The 10730-nt window shown below is 28.0% G+C and overlaps 1 protein-coding gene across 1 annotated transcript; it reads left to right on the top strand.

Moving 5' to 3' along the window:
* Positions 1-897: 897 nt before the first annotated feature.
* LOC107927628 (probable glutathione S-transferase) lies at positions 898-3931 on the top strand. Its single transcript, XM_016858740.2, has 2 exons — positions 898-1291; positions 3431-3931. The coding sequence occupies exons 1-2, from the start codon at positions 983-985 to the stop codon at positions 3791-3793; spliced, it is 672 nt and encodes a 223-aa protein (XP_016714229.1). The 5' UTR covers positions 898-982; the 3' UTR covers positions 3794-3931.
* The last annotated feature ends 6799 nt before the right edge of the window (positions 3932-10730 follow it).

The raw sequence follows: 10730 nt of genomic DNA, 5'->3' as shown, positions 1-10730 counted from the left end.
TATAAATTGCAAAACAAATATGGATAAACTATAAAAATAGTTATTTTTATTTGTCTCAGATTACATTTTAGTTGATTATGTTTGAAATGTTATGTTTTAGTCATTTATGTTATTATTTTGTTACGAAGTAGTCACTCTACCATTAAGCTCTGTTACCTCCCTAATGACAATCCTATGTGGCATCCAGATGGGTTCTAAATGCCAATTTGGATATCTAACTGGTATAAGAATAATTTTTTTAGTCAAAATGAAAAAGAAAACTAAAAGAAAAAGGAGAAGAACGGTTTTTTTTTTTGTTTCCAATTCAAGGTGTAATTAATTAAAAACCTATCATTATCCCAGTTGGACATTAAAGTCGACATTTAAAACTCATTTGGACTGCCACGTAGGATTGCCATTAGGAGGTAACAGAGGTTAATGACAGAGTGACCATATCGTATCAAAACTATAATGTAAGTGACTACAACGTATTTTAAACATAACTGATTAAAATGTAATCTGAGACAAACAAAAATAACTATTTTTATAATTTACCAAACAAAAATATATATGAGACATTAACTATATAAGAGAAAACATATTATTTAAGCAAATATATATGGATCAAACCGGTTGGTCGAATTTATTTGTTCGATGAAGAGTATTAAACAACTTAAACCGATTAAAAAATTAATTAAATTGAAAATTGAACTGAATTTTTAAATATTTTTAATGAAATTATTATTATTTATTTTATCAAACTAATTAAACTTATCAAATCGATGAATTAATAACTTGATTGATACGAACACCGATTCTCAAAATATTTATTCAAATTACAAAAAACAAGTAATAAAGTTGCATCATGCATGACATTACCTTATATTATTATATATATTAACGCTTCATCTTTACCTTACTCAAAGCTTTGACTACTAATCCTATTATAAATTTACACTCACCACTCTCAGGATCTACCAGAAAATCGACTAATCTCCCAACCATGGCGGTCGTGAAACTGTTCGGAGCTTGGCTTAGTCCGTACGTTTTCAGAGTAATTTGGGCTCTGAAACTCAAAGGCATACCTTACGAATACATCGAAGAAGATCTCTCCAACAAGAGTCCTTTGCTCCTTCAATATAATCCAATTCATAAGAAAGTCCCGGTCCTCGTTCATGACGGAAAACCCATCTGCGAATCCACCGTCATCCTTCGATATATCGATGAAATTTGGCCGCAAAATCCCTTGCTGCCGGCTGATCCCTATGACAGAGCCGTTGCTCTGTTTTGGATCAAATTTGCAGATGACAAGGTAAAATCCTCTTCTTTTCTTTTCTTGGCTTAAATACAAAATTAACCCTCAAACTATATCGTATTTACCACTTAGGTGTCTAAGAGTTTTTTTTTTGGCAAAAATGATATTTAAACGATTAATTTTATTGGCATCGTACACTTTTTAGATAAAATATAACGAATTTAATAGTTTAAGCATATTTTTTACTGAAAAATTTAGGTACTTAAAATGAGAAAATTGGCATAGTTTAGATACTAATTTTGAATTAAACCTTTTTATTTATTTGATGCATATGGCAATTTTCCCATTTATTGATTTTTTTATTTATATTTATTTTATCTATATCAATAGTCAATATTTTTTGAATAAATAGTCAATATTATTTTTTAAGTGTTGTATTGACTTGATAAATGTGGTACCAACTAAATTAGAAAAAAATACGATGTAATTAAACTAATTTATATATTTGAGGGTAATTTAATTTTTTTATTTAAAAAATAATAAAAAACACGTATGATGGGAATTGAAAACGGGTCAATTGAGTTAGAAAAACTTTTAATTTATCACTCAATTAAAGCATTATTTTAATATTTTTGTACATTTCAATTTGTATTATGCACACTCTATTACCCCAATCAATTATATATATATTTGACCAAACTGGTGTCTCAACTTAACTCAGCACCGACTCAAAATTAATGATAACATCATGATAAACAATTTTAATCTATTCATTTTCATTTTAATATCTTCAAATTTTACGTGTTATTATTATTATTTGGTGTCAACCTATAGATTTTATTATTTATTGTATGTTATTTTTAAACACACATTTGTGTTCTAAATTTGTAGTTTCCACACGCATGCGCGCGTGATAGGATTTCTGGTATTAATAAAGCACTGACTAAGTTGGTGTCACAAGTCAACCAGACACCAACTTGGTTAGGAAATTACGAGAAGGCCTTTACGTAATTAAAATAAGTAATATTATTCAAGGTTAATTTAGTCTTATCACTTTAAAAAATGGTAGGAATTAAACCCATGCCAATTGTACTATTAAAGTTTTTAATTTGCTATTCAACTAAAGTTTTATTTTGATATTTTTGTACATTATTATTTTATTACGCACATTTTATTACCTCCACCAGTTGTATATATAGTTAATATTAATAAAGCTTTTAACTGAGTTGATGTCACAAGTTAACTCGACACTGACTCAAGATTGAAGACAACAAAATGATAAACAACTTTTAATCTATTTTTCATTTTAACATCAAATATGTTTCACATGTTATTATTAATTAGTTTCAAATCATATATTTCATTATTTATTGTACGCTAATTTCTTAAACATACATTTGCATTCGAAATTTGTGGTACTCTATGCATACGTGTGTGATAGAATTTCTAGTTATTTATTAAGCTTTTTACTGAGTCGGTGTCACCCACCAACCATGTCCCAATTTAGGACATTACTAAAAAAATATTTAATCTACTAAGTAACTTATAAGATTATATAGATATTTTTGTCTTTTTATATTTTTAAACATTTAGTTTTTATAAGATAACATAATATTTAAATAAATAAAATAAAATTGAGTTTATTGAAAATATTCTCCATTAAGTGATAATTAAATTTTATTTACTCATCATTTTCCACACTTTTTTATAGAAAAAAATTCTATTGGATTATTTTTTATTTTGGATTATCAAACATGTGTAAAATACTAATCATTGAAAATATTAGTGGTTTATCAAACAATGCCTAACTTGGATCCAGAAAAAGTTCAAACCTCAATGTGAGAACAATTGTCAAGTTTAGGGATTAACTTGAACAAAAAATAGTCTAGGCCATACCTTGAGAACAATCGCCAAGTTTAAGGACTAGTTTGAACAAAAAAAGTTCAAGCCCCAATGTGGGAGTAGTTGTTAAGTTTCAGACCTGTAAAGTGATTTAACCCTTTTTAACTTTAACAGTAGTGGGATTAAATTTCTTGAAATAAAAAATAGGAGGACTAAATTGCAAACATACAAAGAATACAAGTACTTTAACATATTTTAACCTAGTTGAAATTAAGATTCTAGCTCTTTGTAGTTTGAAAATTTTTTTTGTACATAAAATTTGATGGCTGATACTAGAATCTCTGTTTAAAACAGAGTCCTATAATAGCAAAGCTTTATCGAACCGAAGGTGAAGAACAACAGGTGGTAGTGAAGGAGTGGTTGGAAATGCTAGAAGCCATGGAAGAACATGCGCTAATTGGAGGGAAAAAATTCTTTGGCCGAGATGAGATAAACATGGTGGACATTGCATTTTGCATGGTTGCTCACTGGCTCGGGGTTATCGAAGATGCAGCAGGGCTTAAAGTCTTTGAGCCGTACAAATTCCCTCGAGTGAGCTCATGGATTCAAAATTTCAAATCAGTCCCTGTAATCAAAGACAACTTGCCTGATACCGATAAGATAGTTGCTTACTTGAAGCGTCGTAAAGAGATGCTGTTGACATCAAAATCGAATTAGGGTTTGGAAACTTGTGTTCTTTATCGAATGTTTTCAAAATTTGAACTGATCAAGTCACTGCTTTGTTAGTCCAATAATTTCGATCAGTTTGTTTAAATAAATTATCAAAATCAAAATAAAAAAATTTCAATGGGTCCATATTAGTTTGCCACCTATAGGCCTTTTCATTTATTAAGTCTATTATATGTGTTATCTTGTCTTTAAACTAACTGATATATTTTTTAGCCCAATAAATATCTTTCATATGCCTAAAATATTATTTATTCTTTTAATTAACTTGTAATGACCTGATTTTAAACATTGTCAAAAAAAAATACAATTTTAAAATCCAATTCCGTAAATTGAGTTAGTGGAATCATGAATAGAAAAGGTTTATGAAGTTAGTATGAAAATATAATAAAGAATGGTTAAGTAATTTAATCAAGAAAATCATTAATTAAAGTTCAGGGATTAATTTATAAAATTTCAACCGCTTTTGAAATTTTAATTTAGAAAAATGATTGAGGACTTAATTAATAATTAATTTGAGGTCCTTGGAATTAATTGACTGTTATTAAAATATGATGGTGAAAGGGTTTGATTACATCCACTTATTACATAAACATATAATATATAATAAAATAGAATTTTCGAATAATTTAAGTAGTAGTTAGTTCTAAAATAATTTTCACTTATTACATGTCAACACATTAGCACGGTTTAATTTTACAGTCAAATGCTCCCTCGACATGATGACATGTTTGCTAAAACATCAAAGATAAATGATCTTTTATAATTGAATTATCAAACGTAGCTAAAGACGACATCGAGCCGTCTCGAGAGAAAGAAAAGGCAAAAGTTGTAGACGAGTAGCTAATGCGATTTTTACTTTCATGATTTGAATTCAAAATATATATATACAGTTAAAAACTAGCTTGCTTGCGGTAAGTATGTCTCATGATTTGGTTTGTATATAATGATATGAAATGTTATGAATTTAATTGAGACGATCATGGCATAAATGAGTATTATATGAAACTATGGTAAGTGATCATGAATATAAATATGTTTTTGGAATATTATTACCTTAGTAATTGACTCGGGTATATTTGGCATGCCATAAGATTAGTGTACAAGATTATACTGATGAGGTATGGAATGCATGCTATACTTTGAATGTTCCGATGATCTAACAACCCTTACCTGACTCGTTAAAAGATATAGACAAGGAATGTCACATTAAAATTTTCAGTTTCAATCCCTAACCCTTGCTTACTTTTCTAACGTTATCTAGACTCCATATGATATTAAATCTCTTTCTAAAATTGTATATTATTAAAATTTTAATTAGAGAAACCAAAATCCTTTTTCCATGATATTTTCAGGTAAATTTACGATTTTAAGAACAAAGATATTAGTACCTCGTTCATAGTATCAGAACCAATGTATTGTGTTAGAATTGTGTGACCCAAATTCTAAAAGATTGCTTGCAAGTCAAGTTAAACAAAAATATATTTTCTTTCTAGAAGATTTAGTATTTATTAGTATAATATATTTAGCATTTATTAGTATAGTTTATTTGACTTACTAATTTAGCCTATAAATAGGCTCCTTTACAATCTTAGAATTAAAAGAGACACCCATTAGATTAGAACTCATAACACATTTAGAGAATTTTGTGTTTACGTTTGAGGGTTCTTTGTTTTTCGGGTTTTTGGGGTTTAGTTTTTATCTCCATCTTTTGTACTCTTCATTCTTTTGCCATTATAGTAAAATTATCTTTGCCCGTGGTTTTTTATCCTCTTTTGAGGGGTTTTTCCACGTTAAATTTGTGTGTTCATCTTCTCAATTTCTTCTACTATTTTTACTTGTTCGTTGCTTAATCGGGACGATCCTAACATATTGAAACTTTGAAACACATGTACCAGAACCTCATACCTATATTGCAATATAATATTTAATTAATTTTAAAATTTAATCCTTTCTCAAAATGTACTAATACTAACTACACTTTGCCTTTCCTTTTTTTTTCTTTTGGTAAAATAAACAACTTTACACGATACTATTAAGATAACGCATTAGCCCATGTAACACTAATATAGTCTTTTGCACTAAATATTGCACAGAATAAGGTTGATCTTCAAATACTTAGACCTCAATGAGTCTTGTCGCCGTAACCTTAGCCATATTCTTTTTAAGATATACTTCATAATATAATTCTCTTCACTTTAATGTATCTAATCTTTACTGATTCAAGTTTCAATTTTTTTACTCAATTATTTTAGTTTAATGCACTTAATTTAGTAAAATTTTCAAATATTACATTTAAACACTTATGTAACTAATCTGCTCATTTCCACTCCTATATTTTTTCAAGTTTACTAGACAACCCTTAAATTTATAATTGCATAGTTTTTACGATTTGGTCCCAAACTCCCAATTTTACACTATTTTACAATTTAGTACCTGGAAGTCTTTTTTTTTCAATTCAGCCTTAAATCCCAGTTTGCCTAGTTTTGCAAAACAATCTCTCTCTTCTTTTCTATTCTTTTTTTTTAAATTTCGAGATTTTATAATTTTATTCCTACTATTAAAATCTTATCAAATTTTCCACAAATTAGTCCATGATTTTTGAACCATTAAACTTTCATATTCTATTTTTAGAATAGTAAATTCACAACCCATATAAATTAGTTCTAAAACTCGTGTTTTGGAATCTTTACAATTTAATCCCTATAATTTCAACTTTCATATTTCATAATCATATAATTTAGTACAACACCAAATTTTTAGATTTCACTAATCAACCTTTAACATTTGGAATTTTACAAATTTTACAATTTCATCCTTACTTCAATTTTTATCAAATTGATCACTTAACAAATTGTTTTCAATTTACTTCCAAATAGTATTCAAAATATTCCAAATAAAAAATATTTGTATTGTCTCTTCATGCGGCATTGCATTATATATATTTTTGGAAAAATTACATGTATTTATGCTTTTTACTCGAAGTTACTTTTTTATATTTAAATTTGTCGAGGAGAGGTCTAATTCATTTTCGAGAAGTTTTCAAAATATAATCCATTGAAAGTTGATAGATTATTTTTTTTTGTGAATTACAATAATAGAGTAAAACCCAAACAACAAACGCGGAATGATGAGCACTTTTAGCTATCAAGCCATCATATAAAATTCAAAGCTAATAAATTCTTTAACGAAGGTCAATATTATATTAAAATGTTTATATTTAATTTTAACTTCAAATTTTATCTTTCAACTCTACATAACATCTTGGGGGTGAGACAAGTGGCATCCATCTTAAATTACTTTATATTGCATCATGCATGACATTACCTTTCTATATACTTTCTTTAACTCAAAGCTTGGACTGCTAATCCTATTATAAATTTACACCCACCGCTCTCACAATCTACCAGAAAATCGACGAATCTCCCAACCATGGCGGTCGTGATACTGTTCGGAGCTTGGCCTAGTCCGTACTGTTACTGAGTAATTTGGGCTCTGAAACTCAAAGGCATAGCTTACGAATACATCGAAGAAGATCTCTCCAACACGAGTCCTTTGCTTCTTCAATATAATCCAATTCATAAGAAGATCCCGGTACTCCTTCACTACGACAAACCCATCTGCGAATCCACCGTCATCCTTCGATATATCGATGAAATTTGGCCGCAAAATCCCTTGCTGCCGGTTGATCCCCATGAGAGAGCAGTTGCTGTGTTTTGGATCAAATTAGCTGATGACAAGGTAAAATCTTTTTTTTTGGTTTAAATACAAAAATAACCCTCAAACTATATCGTATTTCTCACTTAGGTGTCTCACGTTTTTTTTGGGTCAAAAATGATATTTAAACTGTTAAATTTATCTTATTTTACCAAAAAACACAGTACCATGTTTTATTGACATCGTACAATTTTTGGGTAAAATGTAATGAAATTAATAGTTGAAGTATATTTTTGACAAAATTTAGGTACCTAAATGAGAAAATTGATATAGCTTAAGCATCAATTTTGCAGTTAAACCTTATTTATTTGATGCATATGACGATTTCCCATTTATTGATTTTTATATTTATTAATCTATACCTATATGGTAAGAGAGTGGTTTATCTATGTTTGTGTCCCTTTATTATGTTGAAAATTTGGATCTAGTCATTCTACTTTAATTATGTCAATTATATGTGTTATCTTGTCTTTAAACTATCTGATATTATTTTTTAGCCCAATAAATATCTTTCATATGCCCAAAATATTATTTATTCTTTTAATTAACTTGTAATGACCCGTTAGTTAAAGTTCAGGGATTAATTTGTAAAAATTTAACCGCTATTGAAATTTTAATTTAGAAAATGATTGAGGACTTAATTAATAATTAATTTTAGGATCTTGGAATTAATTGACTGTTATTTAAATACGATAGTGGAATAGTATGATTACATCCACTTATCTTACTTAGCTTGACCACTAATGGTGATTAATTAAGCTAATTAAGGGTGTAATCATAGTATAAATACTAAGAGAGTGGAGAGAAAGATGAAGTTATCATCTTCCTCATTTTGTTTGGCTGTCCAAAGCTGAAAAGAAGAAGGAAAAACATCTTTGTTTTCTTTTCCATTTTAATCCAAAATTAATCGCCGCAATTAAGTTCTTTCCTTAAGATTTTTATAAAGTTTGAACCACGGGATTTAGCTAACACGTGTTATTTTCTTCCATTGTTAGATGTTCAGAAAGTTGCCATTAAAGTTTTAATTGATGATTTTAAGCTTGAATTTGAAGAGATCATTACTTAGTAAGTTTAGATTATGTTAAGTATTAAGTTGGAAATTAAGTTTAGCTTAAAAGATGATTTTGTGAAATTAGGGGCAAAATTGAATAAAGTTAAAGCTATTATAAACTTATGGTATAGATTAAAAATACAAGGTCGCTAATGGAAGGATATGAAATCGAATTTTGCTTTCATGATAACTATCGAGAAATAAGAACATTTTGGATATAAGGACTAAAATGAATAAAATGAAAATATAATTGATTATATATTTTTCATGAGTTTGAGTGAAAATAATACCATTTTTGTAATTGATTTATCAAACTTAGCTAAAGATGACATCGAGCCATCTTGAGAGAAAGAAAAGGCAAAAGTTGTAGACGACTAGCTAATACTATTTGTACTTTCATGATTTGAATTCAATATATATATATACTGTTATTCTACTTGTCTTATGATTTGATTTGTATATAATGATATGAAATGTTATGAATTTAATTGAGATGAGCATGGCATAAATAAGTATTATATGAAACTATGGTAAGTGATCATGAATATAAATATGTATTTGGAATATTGTTATCTTACTAACTGTCTCAGGTATAGTTGCCATGCCATAAGATTAGTGTACAAGATTATACTAATAAGGCATGGAATGAATGCTATACTTCAGATGTTCTGATGATGTAACATCTCTTACCTGACTCGTTAACAGATACTGACAAGGAATGTCACATTAAAATTTGATGTAATTTTTTTTATCTCACACACACAAAAAAATAGTTAGTACAAATTTAAACTTGAAATTAAAAAAAAATAACTATTGTAAAAATACGACCACTTCAAAATAAAGGACAGCTATTCGGTCTTTTAGCTAAGAATAAGTCACGAGAACAACTAAATACTATCAATCCAATCAGTTATGAAAACGAAATCAAATTACTAAATCAAACATTTTAAATTAGCTATGAGCACCCCGGGACCTTCATCGAAAACCCTAACACCTTCATTCTTGTCTAAAATTGTTTTAGCTATGAAATATGCATCTTTATTATCTTTCTCATGAACATGTCTTAACCTCCGTTATACAATACGCTTTAAAATTTGAAGAATTTAATATTATCAATTGCCCGTGTCTAAATTATCAATAAATATCGTCATTTTATTAAGTTCTCGGTTGTGATAAAGAAACAGACTATCTAAAATCTCCCACATATATATTTTAAATTTATAATTTCCATATGCATACGATATAATTACTATTAGTGTATCAATATATGCACAATGACTCAAAAATTTCTAGCAAGTTCTTGGAATCAAACATGATGACGTTTGCTTACGTAAAACATCGAACATACCAGATAGAGTTTAGGTTGTATTTAAATTAGACTAATCATGATATACAACAATATTGTTTATATATATTTATCGTTTTTGTATTTAAAAATTTATCTTATCTAATCATTAAGTGTAATGGTAAGTTATATTTTAAAAACAGTATTATTGAAAAGAATAATCACAAATCATCTTTATAAACTGCAAAACAAATATGGATAAACTATAAAAATAATTATTTTTGTTTGCCGCAGATTACATTTTAGTTGATTATGTTTGAAATGTTACGTTTTAGTCATTTATGTTATTGTTTTGTTACGAAGTAGTCACTCTACTGTTAAGCTCTGTTACCTCCCTAATGACAATCCTATGTGGCAATCCAGATGGGTTCTAAATGCTACTTTAGATATCTAATTAGGATAAGAATAATATTTTCCAATTCAAGGTGTAATTAATTAAAAACCTATCATTATCCCAGTTGGACACTAAAGTCGACATTTAAAACTCATTTGGACTGCCACATAGGATTGCCATTAGGAGGTAACAGAGGTTAATGACAGAGTACAATGTATTTTAAACATAACTGATTAAAATGTAATCTGAGACAAACAAAAATAAATTAAAAAATTAATTAAATTGAGAATTGGACTGAATTTTTAAATATTTTTAATAAAATTATTTTATTTTTATTGAACAATCACATTTATCAAATCGACAAATTAATAACCTGACCGATTTAAACACATTCTCTCAAAATATTTATTCAAATTACAACAACCAAGTAATAAAGTTGCATCATGCATGACATTACCTTATATTATTATATAAAAATATT

Source organism: Gossypium hirsutum, chromosome D02 (genome assembly GCF_007990345.1).
Source record: "Gossypium hirsutum isolate 1008001.06 chromosome D02, Gossypium_hirsutum_v2.1, whole genome shotgun sequence".
Taxonomy (NCBI): domain Eukaryota; kingdom Viridiplantae; phylum Streptophyta; class Magnoliopsida; order Malvales; family Malvaceae; genus Gossypium; species Gossypium hirsutum.
This window is presented reverse-complemented; position numbering and strand designations above follow the sequence as displayed.